This window comes from Osmerus mordax, chromosome 5 (assembly GCF_038355195.1).
Source record: "Osmerus mordax isolate fOsmMor3 chromosome 5, fOsmMor3.pri, whole genome shotgun sequence".
In the NCBI taxonomy this organism is placed as follows: Eukaryota; Metazoa; Chordata; class Actinopteri; order Osmeriformes; family Osmeridae; genus Osmerus; species Osmerus mordax.
The window spans coordinates 15289205-15313296 of record NC_090054.1 but is presented as its reverse complement, the minus strand read 5'-3'; the positions used below and the strand labels follow the sequence as shown (position 1 = coordinate 15313296).

The window sequence follows — 24092 nt, the reverse complement described above, 5'->3', positions numbered from 1 at the left end:
GGGGTGAGTGTTAGCCAGTAGGCCTTACATGATCTGGAGCCCCTTCTTACCCCTCCCTAAGCCTTCCCTGCTTCTCCCCCTCCCTCAACCTTCACCCCTCACCCCTCCCTCAACCCCTTCCTCTCTCTCGCTCTCATTTGCACCCTCCCTCTCACTCTCCACCTCCCTCTCTCACCATCTCCCTCCTTCTCCACCCCCCAGCGTCCTGAGTTTACTTGGCTCCTCTATCTTAACACTGTGTTCAGGACAGTTCCTCTTGAGTGATCTGGAAGATTCCACAGCCTTCCTGCCGCTCCAGATGAGCACACCCTGAGGATCCTCCTATTTCCAGACCAAGGAGCCACACCATCGGGGAGTGCTCGCTAGCTCACTGCAGCTACGTGCTTCCTGGCTAATAGAATGTCCAGTCCACTAGGATTAGAGAAAGCCAACAAAAAGAGTGCTTGAAAATGCATTTAGGGGTTAGGGTTCCGATGTCTCATGGCGATTCTGAAATAAATCTAGAAACCTAGCATTAATGAAGATGATAATGAATCTTTTACTCAGTTATGATGTTTTAATAGTGAACAACACACCTGGGAATTCCAGAGAAGAAAACCAGTTGTTTTCACTAAAAACAGCCAGAGAACATCCTCATCCAGGACATAAACGCCATTTTACAACTTTCCAGCAACCCACTCAACCCTCCCTGTCCTCAAATTACACCGGCAAAAAGAAATAAAAGAGGAACAATACCAACCTCTGACCTCAAGTCTGCTGTTCACCTGCCAAACATGATGACATCACTTCCCTTTGGCACCCTGACAGGCACTCCATCATCACTGGGCCGCAGGGTGAGAGCTGTGGAAAAAAATCACAATAATGATAATAATTATACCTTCAAACATAATGAGCACAGCCTACAGGCTACTATATAACAGCTATCCCCTGTGAGCTGTCATTGGTCCCAGGCAAGCTAGCTAGCGCTCAAAGCTAACCAAAGACACGTGGGAATAATAGATCATGATACATAGCTCTGTTCTTAGTCACGAGGAGAGGGTGAGATCTAAAGATCTTGGCAACCAGTCGCGAGAGGCCTTTCAAAACACTAAAAAGCTCTGTAAGACAGATTTGTGACAGGACCTTTTGACAATTAGGCCGTTGCAGCCGTGTAGGCCTGTCCATTTATTGGGCTGTAAAGACTGGTAATGAACTCGTTTTGGAGAGGAACATATGTTTACTACATTCATTCAAAATATAATATTTGGATGTGATTATTTCAAGAATGAATGATAAACAAAGAAATATTGCTCAATAGACTCCAAATCCATAACGGCTAATGCTATTTTCCTTTTCACCCTACCACACAAACCTCTCTGAACATGATCCAGACAGTCCTACTATGGGGCCCGGTTTCATAATCTCAGTCGTGTGAGGGTTAAGCATGACTGAGTACGCTTTCAGAAACACTGATTATTTTTCCCCTGACTGACAGTTTGTTCACTCCAGGGCAGATGGACGAGGAGATAGACGAAAACAGGCCCTACCACCATCTCTCCTCCCTTCCTCCTCCCCTCTCCCTCCTTCTTTTCTCAACCTATATGCTCTGTTTATTCTCGAGTCTCACACCACTCTCTGCCTCTCATTCACCTCTCTAGACTTCTGTACTGAACTAAATGAGTCAGTGTACAGTAGGGTACCAGTTGTAAGACTGACATAAGCAGTAGACCACAGTAAATCAAGCCCTGTTTACTGAGGGACCAAGCTGATTTCAACATGCATGTGACTTCTTTAGGTGGGTATGTCAGCCTAAAGGTTGCGCAACAAAGCCAACACCTGATCAAACAGCACAGCCTAAAGTAACACGCATTGTTCCGACATGACAGCTGAGTGTCTTCTGGAAGGGAACCAGCAGACACAGAAAACAAACACGCATTCAGGATCCATTCGCCACAGAGAAATCAGCTCCACTGCAGTCAGACGCCGCTGAGCCCGGCTCGGGACTCATTTGACATGAGTGTGGTGTGAGAAGGTGTAAGAAAAGAAAACAGGAGAGGGAACAAGGCATTCCTGTAAATGTTTGGACAGACAAGTGTGTTGTGGTGACATTGGTGTGTTTGGCCTGGCTTCATCGGGGCCTGTCTATCAGACAGGCTGGAATACAAAACACTCCTCTCCACAAGCACAGACAAGCTGATGATGAGAAACCCACAATGTGTCTATGCGTGTGTGTGTCTGTTGGTGTGTGTGTTTGTGTATGTTTGTGTGTGTGTATGTTTATGTGTGTGTGTATGTATGTGTGTGTGACCACACTGGGTCCTCATTCATAAAGGACCTACATGGACAACAAGCAGATACTTCACAACCGCACCACCCACACTTGTTGGACTGGGGTTAGTGTCTCAAACCTGCCAACAAAGAAATCCCCATCGCTCTTAAGTCTGCAGGCAACACCTACTACTCAAACTGCATGTTACCAAGAAACCATCATCAATCAACACCGTCAGACTTACAACAGGTTGACACAGAAAGGCCTGAAACGCCAATAGGTAAATGCTGTTTGCCAGTGTCTTTAGAAAAGATTTAGGAGGCGTTCGCCAAGACAGTTTGTGGGAGAGTGTTGAGAGTATTATTTGGGAGGTGGTTCTGTACTATGCAGTGCTATAGATTCAGAACCATCCTATCCTGTGACCCTGGTTTCCACTGATCTCATGCTAATTGCATCTGGCGTCCAGTGTTCCAGCAAGGGATCTAAATACAGGGGGTCAGATCCTTCCGCACACACCATGGTTTTTCAATCAGCTGTGTTCTTTCCCTTGTAACAGTCAATTATATGAATATTAGTCATTTAATTTGGGGTGATGTAGACCCTGTGGTGTGTGTGTATGTGTGCATTTGTGCGTATGGTTGGGGTGAACAGCTGTCTTCTCTCACTGTGGTTAGTCTCGCCATACTGTTTTTTTTTCTCACTTGTTGCTCATCTTCAGTGGCTTATTCCCACGTACACTACAAGCCTATTAGCATATTACAGACATATATTGTTTATTGATGTATATAGTGAGTAAACATTTTCACAATTCAATTAGTGTTCTTGGTTTTCACATTTACATAATTCCCACTCAAACACTGATACACACACACACAGACACAATGTTGGACACATATTATTGAAGAAATTGAACTGCCATTGATTAAATTACAGAGAAATGATATCATGGGCAAGAGTAACCTCTAGTGGTATGTGATTCAATATAATGGAGATATGGTATTTGAGGATAGAGATATGCTGCCTCCTGTTGATATAAAAAGCAAACTACATTATAGTATGGTGTCTTGTACGTAATAAAAGCGGGATGGAAATTAATAATATTGATTGAATTGATTATGGGATCTGTTGGAGCCAAGTTGAATACATTTGGCACATAATTTATAAAGCAGTAGCACTCATTCTTTAACATGAGTAAGTTAAGAAAGCAATATTAATAGTGCCATGTTTTTTGAAAAACTGCAGGTTTAACTTCAGCAACATCTAAAGCTGGAGGTTAATGACTACTTAGCTTGTACGCTTTATCATAATTTTCATTCATTTTACAAGCAATGTACTGTCTGTGGAAGTATCAAAACAACTGCTCCAGGTGAGGCTCGAACTCACAACCTCGGCATTGCTCTGCATTGTACTGACATATAAGTACCGCGCGCTAACCGATTGCGCCACTGGAGCTCCAGTACTACGCATCACCAGGACGGTTTTTAAATATTGTAGTCACAAAGGAACTGTGTTTCAAACCATTTTATGTTACTTTTTTCATTCAACACTAATTATTTTGGCACATTTAGCCTCAACACATTCCGAACAATATGTGTATATCTTTTTAAAAAGCGTTCTAGGTTGTCATTTGGCCAGTTTTAGGGCAGGATTAGCTTCCTAGGTTTTCCACAAGATAGCTAGCTAGCTAGCTGTATTACGCTGGAAAAAGCCAGTGACGTTGAACCATTCTTTACAATTTTCTCCACATTTACTGAGCTCTATTTGTTTGCTCTGTTATGCTTGCAATTTGGTGGTCACTGAGGAAATAAGGTGATTGTGTGTTGTGGAATTGCTTACAATTGCTTTCCTCACGCTTTTTCCTGTCAATAATACTGTGACATATAGGCTACACTTGATAACCAGTTTTCTGTGTTTTCTTGCTTTACATTTCTTAGTTTGGATAGAATGATAAGCTTCATGAGACCCTATTTACGATAAACAACCAAGCATATGAGGGGCTCATAGTTTATTCAACCCAAACTGAGAAATCAAATAAATATGTCGCAGTCACTCCAAGACCTGGCTGAAGGCAAGCAGTCCAGTGAACCTTTATTAGACTCGTTCAGGAAATGACAGGAGATAGATGTGACAAGCGACATTTAGACTAATGTAAGAGAGCTTTAAGAGCTTTCCATCTGAGGGGGCAAATAAACAAGTGCTAACTTGTATCAATTAAATGTCTAGACAGAGCCCCCAGCAGGATCTTGACTTTGGGATAACAAATGAAAGGGGAAGTGATGGGCACATTGAACTAAGCAGGGGTGAGAGAATGCAGAATCAACCCCCTGGGACTTGATTGTAGTGTTACTTCAGGGAATAACAGTATAATTAACTTTGCCAATGTGAAATGGACAAATGGCACACATTTGATACACATTTTATATTATATTACTGAATCATTTTAGTTGATTTTTCATTTTCACCATGCTCAGTGACTTTACCCTTCCGGCTTTTCACCTATTTGAGTGACTGGCCACAGATCTAGTTTAGGCTACTTATTGTCTAAATGTAAGCAACCTTTCACCCTCCCTCAAGGCTCCTCCCCTCTTATCACATTCACTTCTGCATTTTGGACTGTCAAACAATCAAAGTAAAACCTCTGAGACAGGAAACATAATCGACCATCCAAAACAGAGATTTCACTTCAGTTTTACTTCAGCTTTCAATAATGAGTGGGGACCCTCTTTTTGTTAACGTAAAGAGATGGATAGCAGAAAATGAGAATGCCTTTCTTCCACCAGTGTGTAACAAACTCATGTGAGTAGTTGTGTGAGCTAGTTTCTCTTTATGAGTGTCATTACCAGTTCTTACTCACCCAGCTATGTTGTACTGCAAAAACGTTGTAATACTAGTCTGGTTCTTTATGACCATTCAGCAGCGGTTGATAAAGCAATGCAACATGATGTGCCAATCCAATCTCATCATAGAAAAGAGCACAATGCACATGAAGAGTTTTCTATTTCTCACAGGCATTTTCACCAGCTGAACATCATGTTTGTTGGTGGTCCCAATACCAGAAAGGACTACCACATCGAGGAAGGAGAGGAGGTGAGAAAAAACCACAGTAGAAAATTGTTTGTGTCTACCTTTCCTAGCTTTAATGTTTGACCCTTTCAAATCAAATCAGAGTCTTCTCCTACCATCATGGGGGCAAATTACACAATACTGTTGCAAAATCACCTCAAGGTCATCCCGTACTCTAGCTACAGTCTTTACTCAGTTGACTGTATGCAAGGATAAGAGGTCATCTGCCTGGTATCTCCCTCAGATCTTCAAGCTCTGAGCTCAAAACATTGCTAACTGTATATCACAAATCATGATAATTTTATAACCTATTTTGACAATACTTTCATAATTATATAATTTACATTATGTTGAAAAGCCATTATCTGTTGTTGAGATAGGGTAGTATTGTGAACCTGTATTTTTTCCAGTTATAGTACACAATCTGACCACTAGAGGTGAGCATAAGCATGTTTGTTGCGTTTGTTGTGGGCCACTGATAAACTGAGGGAACAACTGGAGCAGTGAATTTGTGAAATTGTACAGATTAACTGAGCTGAATTTAGAAGACAGGAAATGGCTGCTGACTCTCGTCATGTTTAATCATGTTTTCCTTTTCTTGTGAAGCTCTTTTTTCAGGTGAAAGGGGACATGTGTCTGAAGGTGGTAGAGAATGGCAAACACAAGGATATTCATATCCGTGAAGGAGAGGTGAGAAACCTTTTAAATGTACCCCAAACTACATCTGCTGCACCACTGAGAAAAACAACAAGGACTTTCTTTTTGCCATCTACTTAATATAAATCGGACTTTACCAAGTGCAAACCTTGAAGCAACCTCTGTAAAGACCACTCTTTCTAAAGAATGTTAAGAGAGTACTGATGTTTGACATTTCAAATGTTGACATGGGTCTCCGTGTGGTGTTTAGATGTTTCTGTTGCCAGCCCGGATCCCCCACTCCCCCCAGAGACAGGCTAACACCGTGGGCTTAGTGGTTGAGAGAAGGAGGCTTCAGACGGAGACTGACTGCCTGAGGTACCTCCTTCCTCCAGAGCCAGCTTGATGTGACTCATTACACTTCTCCACTCATGGCGCCTTCCATTTTTCCACATTTTTCTTGTCTTTCCTTCAAGGGAGATAAAGAGAGGGAAGAGGGGCGAGAGAGGACAGAATGATAGAGTTTTAGCGAGAAATGTGGGTAGAGAAAGCCTGATTGTGTCAGGTTCTGGAAAATGTATCCACAAGGTGGAGGATGACCCTGGCATGTCCTGTGTGGTTGTGCTTCTAGGTACTACGTGGAGAACTCGTCAGACATCTTATTTGAGCGGTGGTTCTACTGCGAAAACCTGGGGACCCAGCTTGTGCCTGTTATTAAAGAGTGAGACATGTTGTTTCTCACTGCTTATAAATACAGTATTGTATCTATAGTATCCATGAACATTGAGAGAGAGAGAGAAACCTTTTAATCTGAACAATGTATTTTTCTCAGGTTTATGTCCTCTGAGCAACACAGGACAGGAAAGCCAAATCCAGGTGAATCATTAATGAGTTCTGTGCTATAGCAATACAGTAGTTCTTATTGAAGTCATCCACACACCGCTGCACAGGAACACAAGCGTTCACAGGTTTGCCCTATTCACACATAAAGTGCTACTCAGGGTAACTTAGTGTTAATACTTTCTACAAGTGTTAATGGCTGTCTATGTCTGTATAGCTGAAGTCTTCAGACAGCCTCCTTTCCAGCTGAACACCATGAATGTGATGACCCCCTTCTGCTTCAAGGACTGGGTGGACAAACAGCGCCCCTCCCTGGCCACAGGCCGTCCCATCGACATGTTCGGTGCCCAGTTTGAGACGGAGGTGGCCCAACATGATTTAACCTATCCAACCATGTTAGATCATCCATGTTTTAAATAAACAGAAAAGACAATACAAAGATTTTTAGAATAACGACGATTATGATGATGACGAAGATGTTGATAGTAATATGATTAATGACAATGATGATGTCAGTGGTTGTGTCTGTCTGTGATAGACTATGCTATACGGTCCTGGCCAAACTGAGATGAGCAGAAGAGAGAGTGATGTGTGGCTATGGCAGCTGGTAGGTCTTCTGCCCTCACTCCACTCTACCTCGCTATGTCCATCACCGTTATCTTACACTCACTATACACTGACTGGCTGATGCACTTTGTCTCTTTTTGATGATGTCTTTGCTCCCTTGCTATGATCATTTGTACACACACACACACTGTCTTATCTTCTGCCGTCTCTCTGTTCTTTCCTCCTTTCCTTCTTCCCCCCCCTTTCTCTCTCTCTCTCTCTCTCTCTCTCTCTCTCTCTCTTTCTCTCTCCTTCTCTCTCTATCTTGCTCTCTCAGGAAGGCTCCTCTCATGTAACTATGGACAAACAGGAGTACCCTCTTTCTGCGGGAGACAGTCTGCTCATCCCAGGACAGAGCCAGTGAGTGGGAAAAGAAGGATGACCACACAAATAAAGAGAAAGAGATGGGAATAAAGCAGTGCAGTGAAAAGAGATGGGAATAAAGCAGTGCAGTGCTCAGAGGGTACTCTAGTAAAGAATGTCACAAAAGGAGTTTCAACACAACTGCAACACGGACACCAACACAACCTCAGTATAAATGTTGAAATTAGGTGAATCCTCAGTTTTGAAATGATGTGAGATTCTAATGAAATGCACCACTGCTGGTTTGTGCTTGCATCCTTTAGGTATCAGTGGACGAGGGAGGAGGGGACGGTTTCTCTGCTGGTCATTCAGAACCCTGAAAGAAAACAACCATGACCACTGCAACCTGCACACATACAATTAATTTAGGTTTCCACATGCTACCAAGACGATAACCCTGAGAACGACTGCTCACTGCATGATGGAAAGTCAAATAAAAAGGGAATATGTTTCCACATGACTGCAATTATTGCAGAACATTCATACAAGCGTTTGTAAAAACGTACCTTACAAAATATACAAGTGTTATCCACATTTGATGCAGTGACTAAACTATCTGTCTAAACACTAAACTAATGTACGCTAAATTAATATACGTTCTATGTTGCTGGAAATATTCACAGATAATATATACTGTTTGTATGTGATAATTAGATGTTTATTGTATACTTTGCAGATATTGTACATCCACAAGGGTGTAGGTGATGAAATTAGGAAGTTGGATTACACATCAGACATCCTGTGCTTACATACATGGCTTCCTGTTGTTTTGTGTCATTGATGTGTTTTTGTCACATTCATTTCATACCATTAGCCTCACCCACTCAGTATATTTCATGATGTGTCATCTCTTTGGTGGTTTTGAACCAACCTTTTGTGGCTTTATGACTAGTAGTGATTCTACAGAAGACAACATGGATACCTTGGAACTCACTCTCTGGTAAAGTGTTGTTACACTTTCAGGGAGTGTACTGTATGTAAGTGAGACATCCCATCATGTTCAGGCTAGTCTTCCTCAAGGTCTGGCAGTGCACTCATCATATGCCGTCACTATTACACCCAGCCTATCTTGACAAATAGCAGGGTACCATTCAAAGAAATCGCAAAGTTGGGCAATTTTGTGCCATTACAAATTGGTTTCAAAATGTCATACACTCACACCAGACATGACTGCTGTATTTATCCATGTAAACAGAATGAAGAACACATTACAGATGTCTTATTTTTTGTCAAAACAGAGCCCTTTTATTTTCCCTTTTGTGAAAAATCTTAGTACTGTACACAGAGAACAAAAATGTCTGTCATGCTTTGACAGCAAAGCGATGTATACTAAGTGCAACAGAGTGCCACACTGTGAAACCAGCAGGCAGTCTACAGAACACATGCTCAGCTCTCCATCCGTATCCTGAGAGTGTTCCTGATCACATGCTGCTCCGCTATGAGTGCCGCCCCGGCCCAGGGCAGGGCGTACTCCAGAGTCACCACCCCCGCCAGGTTATACCTGAACCCAGAGTAGTCCCAAGGACAAGCCCCCAACAGCCCCAGCCCCATCCCCCAGCTAAACTCCCATACGTAAATGAACAGGGTGTAGATGACCAGCCGAAGCAGCAGGGGGCGACGTCTTGCTAGCAGCCTATTGCGCAGGCGCTCCATGAGGAAGATGGCACAGGCGTACATGGGCAGTGCCCACAAGCTGGTGTGTCCTGCCAGCCTCTTGTCCTGGGTGTCCCACCAGTCACAGAGGGCAGTGAAGGCCACCTCACACAGACAGCCGTGCAGGGCGTAGACGTAGAGGCGAGCCAGAGGGGACAGACAGCCATGATGGGGGGACCCCTCCCCAGGTGCCTCTGATGGGGCCTCCTCATCCTCTCCAGCCTCATACACTGAAGACAGCAAGCAGACACTGTATGTACCATCTGTAACCCTCATGTAGTAATGCACTATGTGCAAGTAAAGTACATAGTCATTTACAAGAATTGTAATGCAGTTTGATAGTACAGTAGAAACTATGGAAGTTAAATGCAATCCAATTTGATTGGTTTAGCGCCTTTTTACTAGGAAGAAGGAAGACAAAATGTTCCTCTTTCAGGGCTCATTAAGTTACCCCTTACCCCTTCACAACTGCAACTTCTCATTTGAAAACAGTGAGATGCCAGCTCCCAAAATGAGTAAAAAAAAATGCATAGAATGTGACCATATTGTTGACATACAGATGCATTATTGCACCATCAGATGGATGATGTCAGAAGACAGATATAGATAGATTAATAGAACCTCTTCTCCTACTTTCTTTCCATGACATGCTTTAATGAATTATACAGTAGAGGAATAACTCAAGAGCTCTATGAACTGCAAGTCATGAAAGTAAATCCAATACAGCCAACATAACTTGAAGTAACAACTCACTTCTGGATTTACATTATAACATCCTGTCATTCAATTATATCATGTATTTCTCTGTATTTGCCTGCTGTACGTGATGCAAATGACAATTCCACACAATGTGAATGCTAATAAGTTAATCAGTCACAAATAACAGTGTAGTGTGCCTGAAGGGAAAAGCAGAAGAGGTTTTGAAAACAGACCCTTAATGGTTCCTTCTATCTTTGTGACAACGTTTTGTTTAAACCTACTGTAGGCCCTATGTGTCCCATCCATGCTACGATAGTCTAATGGAGTGCTTCCGCTCAAGTGGATTAGTTTGCTAATAGCCTAAGCTTATCTAAGGAAAAGCTCAGAAAATCTTTCCAAATCCCATCCAATTCCATGTTTGAAAGTATTTATTTGAGTTTACTTGAAGCACGTTCATGAACCAACCATTATTTCAAATCTATCCTGATTGAAAAATGACGCAGAAAATCAATCGTCCAGTTTGTTGTAAAAAAGGATTTGTTATTACGTAAGATTAGCTATTGTTAATGTACAAGAATAACGATGCTCAGAGTTGAGCTTGGCGTCACAGTAATGTCAAAGTTTGTGAAATACACAACTTTACGTACTGCGAACTCACCTAATGTTTTTGAGCTGATCAACCTCCTTGTTCTCGCCTCCATCCCTGAGCCACGTATGGATTCCCTGAGCCTTTGCATTTAATCCTTCTTCCCTGTGTGTGTGTGTGTGTGTATGTGTGTGTGTGTGTGTGCATGCGTGCGTGTGTCTGTGTGTTTAGATCCTGAGCTAAACATTAATCCAGTCCAGGTTATCAGCTGTAGAGAGCAATGTCTCGCCTGCTCAATGGGGTCTTGCTGAGGGGCGGTCGCTCTCTGAGTGGGGAACCCAGGAAGTTCACCTGTGTGTTTGTGTGTGTTTTCATGTCACCACATGAACTAAACTTTGAAAAGACACACTGTCAAGGTCGTTCCTCTACTGTCATTTGAACAGGTCTCAGATGAGTCTGGCTGTGGGTCTTATCAGAGGAGAGCAGTGTGGGGAGGGAGAGAGGGCACATCACCCTCTGCTAAACTGATAAAGGACAAGCCCTGCTTCTGAGTCCCTTTAGACACAGTGGACTTCACTTGCCTGTCCATAGAGCAGTTACTGTCTTGTAATGGCTGGTTCAAGATCAAAATGGAGAGATATCCCAAGTGTAACAGGAGCAATTAAAATAGAGTGTCACAGAGATGTCACGACAGCTTTAGCATGGGCGTTAAACCTGAGTTGCACACGTACACATCCTACATGTATGTGAACATGCTAATAGTATACAGGGCACCATGCAGTAAAGTATCCCTGCGTTGATAAGCACATGACACGAAGGCACTATTGTTAGATAATCTATGTTTGTTTTATGTGCACTGTAATAAAAGCAGAGGCCTCCGGGGATCAGAGTCCAGTTAGACACACACATACCCACATGTACACACGCACACTCACACAGTGGTTGTCAATGACCACACTTATCCCTGCTATTTAAGTAAATGTGTGACTGCAAAAGTTTTAATTTCAGTGTTTGGAGAAAGTTTTGGGAGGTAAAAGCTGCTTGTGATTAGCATACTGATTGCATGCATATGGATATGTGCTTTCAGTAAGACGTCTGGCTAATGACACTATGCATATGTTGTTAAAGCTACTCTTTAGTTTGAGATCTCTTGAACGTCAAGCATATTGAGTAGAGGCCTACTGAATTTACATGACTCGGCAGTCTAACTTATGTTATGCTTCTTTTATGACTCAAGTTCCAATGTGAAACTAGAGAGGGTACAATTTCTGGGGAAATTGTAGGGTGTGCTTGCTTGCGTCGGTTGCACAGGGGGGTCCGTTTTTTAATGACATTTTTACAACTGATATTTCTGTATATTTTATATAAAAATGCATACTTATTATTTATAAATATTATAGATTTTAAAGCATTTTTTTTTTGCTGCTCATTTACAACTCAAAATACGAGTGAAGTCTAGAATGAAATAGATGTCTTCTCATTTCCCCTGAAAGAGGCAGCCTCATAGTTGAATCAAAACGAATACATTTGGCAGACCGGTGTAAAAATGTACCTACTCTCTATGACTTAAACGTCCTTTTTAGTTTTTCCCTTCTCATGATATTTTCAGGCATTTAGCCTACTCATATTGCATTCATTCATTAATAAAGAACCCCCTTTGAAGATTATTCTACGTTACCGACAGTAGAAGATGGAATCGCGATTCAAACAGTACCATCTGCTAACTGAAAATATGCCCCCAAAAACGTAAATAAGCTTGACATTTATTTAGTGGAAAATCGCTTTCATAGAAAGCTCACTGGTAGCGATCATTGTCAGTAACAACGCAAAGTGAGCTATCCCTGTGTGGAGAAGCTGCCCCGGTAAATTGTACTACTAAGTACAGTAGACTACTGCTGTGGTAGCGATTGCGTTGGTTGAATTGGATTTAACGTTCCGTTGTACGGTTTAGGCTGAAATTAATTATTTTCATGAACAGATTGACAAGGTTTAGGCTGTGGCAATGAAGTTAAGGTTAATAGTTAGATAGACTTTTGATTTAAGTAAGGGGAGTGCCGAACATGTTCTGTCGCCGTTTGACTTCCTACAGCTGTGTAGATGTTTTTGTCTCGCTTAGGCTACAGCGTTGCAGTGAGCAACACTGGTTTGAATCCACAGGTAATGATAATTTCATAGACCACTGTAGTATGTGTTGCCCGGGCAACAGAGGCTAATGTCATGATGCTAATGCTTCAGTGAAATAGTAGACTACCGTTTCCGAAAGTAGATGTGGGCCTACTTCCTTAATAATATCAGCTAATATTGTACATTACATTTCACAATTGTGTTTCAGATCACAAAGTAAAATGAGTAAATAGTTATCACCCTGGCCTCTTTGCTTGTGGCGTTTCTGCAGCTGCCTTGCAGTAAAGCTATAGTTAGCCTAGCTATCCCCCAAGTTAACAGATGCGAAACGAATGTTCTGCTACAGGTAGTCACGCGTGTTTTCGTGACGTTAGTGACGCAGTGACGTTAGTAACGTCAGTGACTGTGGCTAGCAAATTAGCCACCGTTAGCTTCACTTTTCGCCACAAAAACTTAACTTAAGCCCAAACCATGCAACGGAACGTAAATTCCAATAGAAGCAACTCAATCGCTACCAAGACTAAACTTTTGACACCTACGTTGTCTATGTAGGCCAAATATTGACTGAGTTTTAGGGGGGCAAAAAGAATAATAATAATATATATGTGAGAGAACAAAGGTTGTGCTCTCGCCGAAGGCTTGAGCACACCCAATAACAGAGGAAGACATAACTTTTTCCTCTTGCACAATTGCTCAATAACGTGCCTGTGGTTCATGGGGTTTTAGATACAGATGAATCAAATGTATTTGTATATCCCTTTTTACACGCAAGCATGTCACAGAGGGCTTCACATACGCCCATAGAACTGTGTGAAATAAGTGGTTTGGTTTGCGAAATCTTCCAGAATTGACTAATGTGCTGCCTCCTTTGATGACGTCACTCTCATCTGCCCTCAAAAGAAGAAGCCAGGCTTTAAACTTACTGTTGTAAGACACTCTGCCCATAACCAACATTGAAGCCTGAAGAGAGTATACACAAACTAGTAGACAGCATTGGCAAAGGTCTCTTGACATCTTGAGACACTTATTAGAAAGTCACTTTCATTAGAGCAATCATCACATTGAACTAAGCACATCAACTCAAATGGTGAGTCAAAATATATATACATTTCCAGATTTATTAATGAGCCTGTTTCGATTTTACTTTAATTATGAAATGTTACTTGCATCAGGTCAGCTTTGAGTCTGATATGCAAGGGTAGAACCTGGGTGATATGTGTGACATCAAACCTGTGAATATAATTACATTTGAGAGGTTAAGCTTATGTATTTCATGTTATCGCTACAATAATTTAGAATTTAACACAAAAACTGAAAATAATTTCAAAACAGGCCAACCCTAACCTTACCCCTAACCCTTTGCATGTAATCTGTGACAATTAAGGCATCATAAAAAAGAGGAGGTGGACAGCGCTAGAGAAAGCATTCGTTCTCTGAAAGCCGGAGTATAGACCTTCATCATACAATGACTGCAATGGCTACAATGACTGCTGTGACTGCAGTGATAAATCACTCAACAAGAGGAGACAACATATCCTCAAACTGTATTACCACCCAAAATTTGGTGGTGAAGGTTCTGCCTCCAGTTCTGATCATAGAGATGCTAGTGGGCCTGCCTGGCAATCTGATAGCTTTGTGGATCTTCAGTTGCCGTCTGAAGGTCTGGAGGCCCAATACACTGTTCCTGTTCAACCTGGTCCTGGCAGACTTTCTGCTTCTCATCAGTGTGCCTTTCCGCATCGACAACCTTTTCCGTGGGGAAAACTGGGTCTTTAGTGACACCTGGTGTCGCGTCAACCTCTTCATGCTAGCAGTCAACCGCTCAAGTAGCATCGCCTTCATGACGGCCGTAGCGATGGATCGCTACTTTAAGGTGGTTCACCCACACCACCGCATCAACCGTATGACATCCACTCAGGCAAAGTGGGTGGCGGTGGGTATCTGGATGGTTGTGATCTCCCTCAGAATCCCACTGCTGGCCACTAAACTACTCCAGAAGCACAAAGACAAGTTCCTGTGTCGGAGCTTCAACCACTACAAGGATATTCCTCCAGCGATCAAGCTGCACTACATAGTGTTCATCGGGGAGTTCTTCTTCCCCTTGCTGCTCCTGCTCTTCTGCTCGGCCAGGATTGCCTGCATCCTCCGCCAACGCCAGATGGACCGGGAGCAGAAGGTGCGAAGGGCCGTGCGCGTGGTGCTCGTGATAGTACTCGTATTTGTTACCTGCTTCATGCCGGGAATTGCCACAGGACTAGCGGGGATGGCTTTAAAGGCGGTCGGTGCTGACTGTGCGGCCAACCATTTGGCTGCTCAGCTCTTTAGCCTGTCTATTGGGTTCACCTACATGAACAGTGCCCTGGACCCTATCATTTACTGCTTCTCAAGCTCCATGTTCCGCAACAGCCTGAAGAGTTCCATCAACCGCCTGGGCCTGGTGGATATGAGGCTGAGCCGCAGAGGCAGCATGACCAGCGATGGGTGAGGGGAATGTAGGAGCAGAGACAACAGAGAGGGAATCTATGTGGTTGGGACTAACTAGGAGACATACTCCATAGCTGTACATGCAGAACCGTCGCATGGGTTGTGCCAACTGTGCAACCTCACAGGGCCTCGCGCCACTGGGGGCGTTGCGCCTGCCTGCCTGTTTTTTTTCTTCTGTCAATAATCAGGGCCTCGCATGGTTCCCACCGGGCCTCGCACCCCCCCCCCCCCTGTGGCTCTGTGTATATGGATGGGACTGCACTATGGCAAATGCCGTTTCTTTTTGCTTAAACGTGGCAAGATGTGTCGCTGCAGCTGTGTTTTGAAGCCTTTTGTCGTTTTGTGGAATACCACATTGTTGTGAAATACCAGAGAATCCTCTTATCGAAAGGTTTATTTAATTGAAATAAATCCACATTCCTTTCAGAAAGAAGATATTGAAAAGTGCCTTTTTTCACAATGTTTTATACTTTGCTTGATATTATGATCATATAACTTTTTATTTTTTGGATTAAGAAATATCTGTAATAGTTTAAGTGGTTTGAGATTGTGTTTTTAAAATACATGCCAATGTGAATATATAAATGAATAAAACACACCATACTGTGCCTTGCTAGTTTCCATTTTATAATCATTTTCATGGCTCAAAACCATGATGACGTCACTCTCACCCCGCCTGCCCTAAAAATAAGAAGCCAGGCTTTAAACTTACTGTTGTAAGACACTCTGCCCATAGCCAACATTGAAGCCCGAAGAGAGTAGACACAAACTAGTAGACAGCATTGGCAAAGGTCTCTTGACATCTTGAGACACTTATTAGAAAAGGTCACCTTCATTAGAGCAATCTTCACATTGAACTAAGCACATCAACTCAAATGGTGAGTAAAAATATATATTTCCAGATTCATTAAATGAGCCTGTTTAGATTTAGAATAATGGTCCGTTGTTTACAAGTAGCTATGCAGGAAGTAATAGGTAGTAGCCTACTACATTAAAGATCCTGTAAAGCATATTCCATGATTTGCTTCTCAGTACATTATATACGTGTGAAATGACTTCCTGAAAGCATGTGCAAAGCGCAAAAACTTTGTCGCACTGAAGTGTAGAGTTATACCGTTGAACAGTTTCTCTTCCTTTTTAAACTCAGGTTTTGTAAAGGCGCAGCCTATTAGTCAGCTGGTAGGATGCAAAGACAAAGTAATTAATACAAAACACTCAGAGACTGCAGGTAGTTCTGTCCTGATATCTGCAATTGATTTAGCTAGTGTTGCTGTTGATGCTAAATTCAATAAATTCGAGGGGGCGCAGATTCAGCTCCTTCAAGCGACACGCCCCCCCCCCCCCCCCCCCCCCCCCCCCAGTCTCAAGCAGAGAAGACTGCTTATTTTCTCACGATTTCAAAGCCTAATTTAACATACATGTCTGTGTTTTTTTTGTCATTCGAATAGGTAGTTAACAATACATTCTTAAAAAATATATATATATTATATATATATATATGCACTGGAACTACAAAAGGAACTACCTTAGTACTAAATTAGCTATTACTTATTACTTAGTTAGTCTTGGTTCCATATTAGTTAATAGTATTAAATTCGGTGTTAATGTAGTTGTCATGGAGCGCACGGCGACGGTGCGCCGGTCTGCGTCACCGGAGTTCTAGTGCGCACCTGTTTTATGTTGGGACTAATTAGGACGGCTATATAAGCCGAGATGTTTCCCACTTCGTTGTGGAGTCTTATTCTTTCATGTTATGGCCGTGTGGCGTCTGACCTTTGTTTCCTGACCTTTGTTTTTGTTAAACCTTGTTTATTCCAAGTAAAGACCTCGTGCACTTTCGTCCCAAAGACGCTGACTTCTTGTCTGCTTTACCACAGTAGTACTACCTATTACTTCCTGAATAGCTACTCGTTAACAACGGACCATTATTCTAAAGTGTTACCGATTTTTTTTAATTATGAAATGTTACTTGCATCAGGTCAGCTTTGAGTCTAATATGCAAGGGTCAGGGCCAGAGTGGGGCCACTTTTCAGCCCGGGAGTTTCAGGCCCAAGACCGGCCCTTTTTTTTGTATACCAAACAGTGCCGGATGCAGCCTGCTTTGACTGGGGGTGCAGTGAACATTTCTGGGGGGTATCATGATTACAGAAAGGGATCGTATTATTTTTTATATTGATACCATTTTTGAGACTGCTTAACGATCCGAGTGTTAATCAGGCACGGAGCCAGACGTTGTAAACATTAGGAGCTTTGCCCCAACCTAGGGCGTATGGGTTTGATGTGATGCAAGATATGGACTTCTACAGTTAATGCTAGCGCGCATATCGCGCAAGCGATATTTTTTGGCCGTTATTTGACCGCAAAATAGTTTTTTTGAGCTTTATGTAAAATAAACAGAGGTTTTTCAATTGGTAAAACCTTGTCTAGCGATGCCATCACTCCGGCCCTACTCCCATCCATCCTCCCTGACGCGTATTGTTACGGTAGGGTCGTTCTCACATTTCATGTCATCTCTACACAAGCAGGCGGGTTTTACTAGGAAAGTTCTAGGAGCGTGTTTAACTCAAGCTTATGGGCTTACTAACACAATATGCAATACAGGAAGTATGTGTTTTCTCAGACTCAATTGCTGTAGTCTGCTTTTACACAACCTTACTAATACAGGAACTTCTAAAGAGTGTAACCTGGAATAATTTAGAATTTAACACAAAAACTGTAAATCATTTCAAAACAGGCCAACCCTAACCCTTTGCATGTAATCTGGGACACTTAAGGCATCATAAAAAGGAGGAGGTGGACAGCCCAAGAGAAAGCATTCGTTCTCTGAAAGCCGGAGTATAGACCTCCATCATACAATTGCTACAATGGCTACAATGGCTGCTGTGACTGCAGTGATAAATCACTCTACAAGAGGAGACAACATATCCTCAAACTGTAATAACACCCCGAACTTGTTGAAGGTTCTGCCTCCAGTTCTGATCATAGAGATGCTAGTGGGCCTGCCTGGCAATCTGATAGCTTTGTGGATCTTCAGTTGCCGTCTGAAGGTCTGGAGGCCCAATACACTGTTCCTGTTCAACCTGGTCCTGGCAGACTTCTTGCTTCTCATCAGTGTGCCTTTCCGCATCGACAACCATTTCCGTGAGGAAAACTGGGTCTTTGGTGGCACCTGGTGTCGCGTCAACCTCTTCATGCTAGCAGTCAACCGCTCAAGTAGCATCGCCTTCATGACGGCCGTAGCGATGGATCGCTACTTTAAGGTGGTTCACCCACACCACCGCATCAACCGTATGACATCCACTCAGGCAAAGTGGGTGGCGGTGGGGATCTGGATGGTTGTGATCTCCCTCAGAATCCCACTGCTGGCCACTGACCTGATCTATGAGAACCAAGACAAGCTTGTGTGTCGGAGCTTCAACCCCCGCAATGTTCCTCCATCGATCAAGCTGCACTACATGGTGTTCATCGGGGAGTTCTTCTTCCCCTTGCTGCTCCTGCTCTTCTGCTCGGCCAGGATTGCCTGCATCCTCCGCCAACGCAAGATGAACCGGAAGAAGGTGCGAAGGGCCGTGCGCGTTGTGCTTGTGATAGTACTCGTATTTGTCATCTGCTTCTTTCCGGGAATCGCCACAGGCCTAGCGGCGATGGCTTTAAAGGCGGTCGGTGCTGACTGTGCGACCAACCACATGGCTGCTCAGGTTTTTATGCTGTCTATTGGGTTCACCTACATGAACAGTGCCCTGGACCCTATCATTTACTGCTTCTCAAGCTCCATGTTCCGCAACAGCCTGAAGAGCTCCCTCAATTGCCTGGGCCTGGTGGATATGAGGCTGAGCCGCAGAGGCAGCGTGACCAGCGGTGGGTGAGGGGAATGTAGGAGGAAGGAATTTATTTCATTGAAATGAATCCACATTCTTTTCAGAAAGAAGATATTGAAAAGTGCTTTTTTTCACAATGTTTTATACTTTTCTTGATATTATGATAATATAACTTTTTATGTTTTATTTTATGGATTAATATCTGTAATAGTTTAAGTTATTTTAGATTGTGTTTTTTAATTACACGTCAATGTGAATATAAATGAATAAAACACACCATACTGTGCCTTGCAAGTTTCGATTTTATAATCATTTTCATGGCTCAAAACAATGGTTTGCAAACTTTTTTGAGAACCATACCCAGCCCATATGCAGACCAGCCCACCCTAATAACCCTCTTGCAACCCTCATTTGAGTTCTGGATGACACTCAATTATTTTGACTTGTCTCATATTCGGACAGCTTTCTATGGAACATAACTCTGCAGTACCCATTCTGGAGACGTGGGTGTAAAGTGATACAGTTAAGAGTTTTGTTAACTTAAAACTATAGGAAGAGAAATTTGTACGTTTCTGTTTGAAGTGTAGGTAACATTAGAAAATAAATGGCCTTTTATGCAGCAACTTGAAAATATGCAAATACGAAAAACATATAATTAGTGCATTTAAAACACTGATTTATGTATGTACGGACATAACACAGTTTTTGTATTTTATTTTCTCACTATTACAAAGAACACTATGTATGTATAGTATATATATATATATATATATATATATATATACACACATATAATTCATGGACACATCATCATCATAGCTTATTACTGTAAATCTAAACTTGACACCAAGAATAAGCTCGTCTAAACACACTGCAACAGTAGCAACACATTTCCTTTTATTATTGTTAGTAAAATCAGGACCGATTTTTGAGTGGATGTCGGTGACTTCTAAAAAGCACTCTTGAGGACAGGATGGTTGCTGACAGTCTCCTCTCATGGTTCATGTTCAGCCGGTCTTGTTCTCAGAAGAAGAGATTTAAACAGCCTGTGGATGATACCACTCACATCAAAGCCTCAAGTCCTCCACCTTCTCTGTCTCTCTCTTGCTCTCTCTCTGTCTCTCTCTCCCCCTCAATCTTTCTTTCTTCTTCACACACACACACACACACACACACACACACACACATACACAGACAAACAGACACATGCACAGACACAAACCAATGGCTGACGACAACATGCAGAGGGCAATATCTGTCTTACAGCAGCTCAGCCTAAAGCCATACAGCGTGTCATTTCTTCCTGGATGGGTAGCAATCTTAGTGAATCCTGATTAGCATGTCTAGCCTAGTGCTACATGCCTCTTCCATTTCACAAGGTAGCACAGCTCCAGATCAATAAGGAGAGGTGTCACATCAGTAACCAACTGAGACCAAGACATTTGCCTCAGAATACTTCAACCTCAGAAACTCTGACGCCATATGGCTCAATTTACATACACTGCAAACACCATGACACCATCACGTCAAACCAACGTTGATGTCACAGAATCTTACAGTATTTAAAGTCTTAAGTATACAGTAAAAGGCTGTCAAAGTTAAGCCCCTCAGTAAAGTGTATCAAATATACATAGCTTGCCATCCAAAACACTACATAAATGCTAGATCAAGAAAAGATCAGACTCCCCATGTTTAACAGCAGACAAAGGACAGGTTGTGGATGCATGTGTTTGTCTTCAGGTTTGTGGAGAGTGGCATTTTCTACCAACTTCCCAACCTGAACAAGTCATTATGCATGATGTCTGTAGATGTAGATAAAATAGTCATGAGCAATCTATGAACTGGGGAAAATCCCCAAATCAAACAACATCATCAATTCTCTTCTTGGGGGAATTCTGAAATATCATCATGCTAGGCAGACCGACATAGAGTGACGTATAATAAATATGCACAGACTCTCTCAGTGTCTGTCTGTCTGTCTGTCTCTCTCTCTCTCTCTCTCTCTCTCTCTCTCTCTCTCTCTCTCTCTCTCTCTCTGTCTGTCTGTCTGTCTGTCTGTCTGTCTGTCTGTCTGTCTCACACACACACAGTTACACACAGAGCTCTAATCAGTGAGTAATGTTCAGTGTGGTACAGTGTTCTCATCACTTCCTGCCCTAGTCTGCTTCTCCTCCTGACTGGCCCTCACTTGTCTCTGGCCCTCCACCCACCCAGCCAGATTCCACTCACACTTCTTCATCAGGGCACAGCTACATTGAACCTGCACCTACTGCCTGCTGCATGGCTAACTGGAGAGGGGTGGATGAAGTCAGGTGGACTTGGGTAACAAAGGGATGGACCATCTGATTTGTCATTTTTGTACAAATTCAAACAGCATGCTTTGCTCTTCTTTTGATGATAGTTTGAGGCATTCTTTGCACATTTACAGTGTACATGGTGACGTGTATCATCAAAAACAAGCAAAACTGCAGCCTTGGGACTTAAAAGGAGTCAGGTGGCTGAGCGGTTAGTAATCAGAAGGTTGCCAGTTCGATTCCCGGCTGTGCAAAATGACGTTGTGTCCTTGGGCAAGGCACTTCACCCTACCTGCCTCGGGGGAATGTCCCCTGTACTTACTCTAAGTCGCTCTGGATAAGAGCGTCTGCTAAATGACTAAATGTAAATGTAAAAGCGTAAGACACAAAAATGGACCAAATCTCTATGTATGCCTATGTTGTACTACATCAATTCAACAATTCAGCCATGACCAGATATGCACCTGCAGAGGTTGCATCATTTTTGTGGTGCCAAACAGAATGCAGAAACACGTTTGTATCAACCGTTCTATGATTGATACTGCAGTGTTTTTTTTCTAACTCTCGTATACCTTGTTAGATGCATGTTAACTATGAGGCAGGGCTTGTAAAACAGGGTAGTTATGATGATGTGATCAAGAGCTCTGTTACGTTTTGTTTCCTGCTGGGTGGTAGAGCTTATCTCAAAGTTGATGGTGTCTGGTCTGTGGTTCTGCTCTGTCACACTACAATCTCACTCCATCTGGAATATTTTGAAACTCAACAGAAACCAGTTATCGAAAGGTTTATAAAATTTACCTCAGACACACATGCACACACACAAACACACACAAACAAATGGCTGTTAACAGCATGCAGAGGACAATATCAGAAGAACAACAATGCAGCCTGAAGCCATACAGTGTGTCATGTCTTCTTAGATGGGTGGCCTTCTCAGAGCATCCGGATTAGCATCTCTGAGCTGAGCTCCTTTAAAGAGACAACTAGGGCTGCATCTGACCTAGAGGGACGTCTGAGCGGACAAGCACTAACAAGGATCCCTGCCTCACCTCAAAAACAACCCTGTATGCTCTCAGAATGGTTGCTAATACTGCAGCAGGGTGTCAGGTTAAGTGAGTATGTGAATGAGTGAGTTAGTGAGTTAGTGAGTTAGTGAGTAAGTGAGTGAGTGAGTGACTGAGTGAGTGAGTGAGTGAGTGAGTGAGTCAGTGAGTGAGTGAGTGAGTGAGTGAGTGAGTGAGTAAGTGAGTGAGTGCATTTGTGTAGAAGCAGCTAGGCATCAGACAAAATCATTCATCATCCCTGAGAGCCTTTCTTCCAAACTGCTAAGTAAGTTTGAACATAATCTTTACTGTGGTTTCTTCTGGAGGTCAAAGGGCAGACAGTTTTAATATTCTCGTTAAAGGCCAGTGTTCACAGTGCAATGAGTCTGGGGTATTGTCAGCAGTCCATTGCCTGAGATTGATTATAATTGGGGACATTCTATCAACGGGCTCTCAGGGGTTTATTTAGCTAGGGACGGTCCTTGGGGAGCTGGCAGGATTTACAGACACACTCAGACAGATCTGACATGGACATCTTAATGAGAGACACAACCTTGGACACCTTACAGTACATACACCAGCAGGACTACCACCATTACATTTTGAAACAGTACAGATTGGATGGCGGTGAGTGTCGGAGGGTGGTATGTGAGTGTGTGCCATGTGTCAGCATCTGTGTGAGTGTGTGTGCGTTTGTGTGTCAGAATTAGGACAGGGTGTAAACTGAACGGTGATAATTGGGGGAGCAGCGAGCGCTTCTGTGTGTGGACGTGTTTTTCCATGTGTGTGTGTTTGCGTGTTTGCTGTGTGTGTGTGACCGTGTCCCACCCGGAGCGTGGCCCGCGGGTGCTGCTCTCTCACCATCCAGGACACAGAGGATTAATCAGACGCAGTGCTACCAATTATCTCCTCTCACTGCCACACAACACGCCGTGTAAAAATAACTGTCGACTGCTTCCTGTAATCACTCTGCCAGCCAGCGATGCATGGGACAGCAGAGGCCCAGGAGCGGAGCCCCGTCGCCTGCCCGCATGGTTGACTAAACACGCCACAGACAAACTTGGCTCAGTTTAGGGAGTCACCGACTGTAAATGGCCAATCGAACGAATATGATAGGTCTCATTCTTTATGAATGCTCTCTAGGTGGCCTAGAATTGAACCCCGAAGTTAGCGCATGGGGGGGGAGGGGAGTTTTTGTTGTTGTTATTGTTGTGTGAGAGAGTCACAATCAGAGCCCAGAGCCCATTGAAGTCAGTCGAGGCAGACAGAGGGAGAAGCACAGGGAGAGTGATTGACAGTGTAGAAACAAGTGGCAAGTGAAAAAACAGAAAAGTACATTTCTCAATACAAAAGATGATCAATTGCAGTGAGAAAAGGGGTTCAGGCTGCATTCTAATAATAGACAATAATTGATGGACAGTATGCTGTGTTTGTATGTCCACGCATGTGAGTATATGCATGTGTTTGCCTGCTTCATATTGGGCTATGTGTAGAACACACATAGCCAGAGTGAGATTGGCAAATGGAATGTGTTCGTACGGCGGTGGAGGACAGCAAGCTGGCTGCACCCCCACAGTTCATTATCAGCGGGGCTCATTCTTGAGCTAAGTAGTGAGAGATGGGAAGATGGCTTTC

The 24092-nt window shown here is 43.0% G+C and overlaps 4 protein-coding genes and 1 non-coding gene across 6 annotated transcripts; 3 read left to right on the top strand and 2 right to left on the bottom strand.

Moving 5' to 3' along the window:
* Nucleotides 1–3606: 3606 nt before the first annotated feature.
* trnai-uau (transfer RNA isoleucine (anticodon UAU)) lies at nucleotides 3607–3700 on the bottom strand. Its single transcript has 2 exons — nucleotides 3663–3700; nucleotides 3607–3642 (listed from the first exon to the last, which is right to left on the bottom strand). It is a non-coding gene; the product is annotated as a tRNA-Ile (tRNA).
* A 1139-nt stretch (nucleotides 3701–4839) lies between these two features.
* Nucleotides 4840–8289, top strand: haao (3-hydroxyanthranilate 3,4-dioxygenase). 2 transcript variants are annotated; one of them, XM_067236216.1, is made up of 10 exons: nucleotides 4840–5044; nucleotides 5257–5335; nucleotides 5918–6001; nucleotides 6219–6325; nucleotides 6579–6668; nucleotides 6780–6823; nucleotides 7005–7150; nucleotides 7326–7394; nucleotides 7671–7753; nucleotides 8020–8289. In XM_067236216.1, the coding sequence occupies exons 1-10, from the start codon at nucleotides 4956–4958 to the stop codon at nucleotides 8090–8092; spliced, it is 864 nt and encodes a 287-aa protein (XP_067092317.1). In that variant the 5' UTR covers nucleotides 4840–4955; the 3' UTR covers nucleotides 8093–8289. The 2 variants fall into 2 exon arrangements, with proteins under 2 accessions (XP_067092317.1, XP_067092318.1); XM_067236217.1 differs by having other exon boundaries at nucleotides 4875–5044; nucleotides 6219–6329; nucleotides 6583–6668; nucleotides 8020–8205.
* Nucleotides 8290–9014: 725 nt separating this feature from the next.
* Nucleotides 9015–10957, bottom strand: LOC136943065 (transmembrane protein 229B-like). Its single transcript, XM_067236218.1, has 2 exons — nucleotides 10767–10957; nucleotides 9015–9639 (listed from the first exon to the last, which is right to left on the bottom strand). Exons 1-2 carry the CDS (start codon nucleotides 10843–10845, stop codon nucleotides 9143–9145), a joined length of 576 nt encoding a protein of 191 aa, XP_067092319.1. The 5' UTR covers nucleotides 10846–10957; the 3' UTR covers nucleotides 9015–9142.
* A 2796-nt stretch (nucleotides 10958–13753) lies between these two features.
* LOC136943285 (hydroxycarboxylic acid receptor 2-like) lies at nucleotides 13754–15910 on the top strand. Its single transcript, XM_067236552.1, has 2 exons — nucleotides 13754–13905; nucleotides 14203–15910. Exon 2 carries the CDS (start codon nucleotides 14284–14286, stop codon nucleotides 15301–15303), a length of 1020 nt encoding a protein of 339 aa, XP_067092653.1. The 5' UTR covers nucleotides 13754–13905; nucleotides 14203–14283; the 3' UTR covers nucleotides 15304–15910.
* A 1913-nt stretch (nucleotides 15911–17823) lies between these two features.
* On the top strand, nucleotides 17824–19406 carry LOC136943438 (hydroxycarboxylic acid receptor 2-like). The gene has a single exon (XM_067236761.1). The coding sequence runs from the start codon at nucleotides 18167–18169 to the stop codon at nucleotides 19166–19168; it is 1002 nt and encodes a 333-aa protein (XP_067092862.1). The 5' UTR covers nucleotides 17824–18166; the 3' UTR covers nucleotides 19169–19406.
* Nucleotides 19407–24092: the final 4686 nt, after the last annotated feature.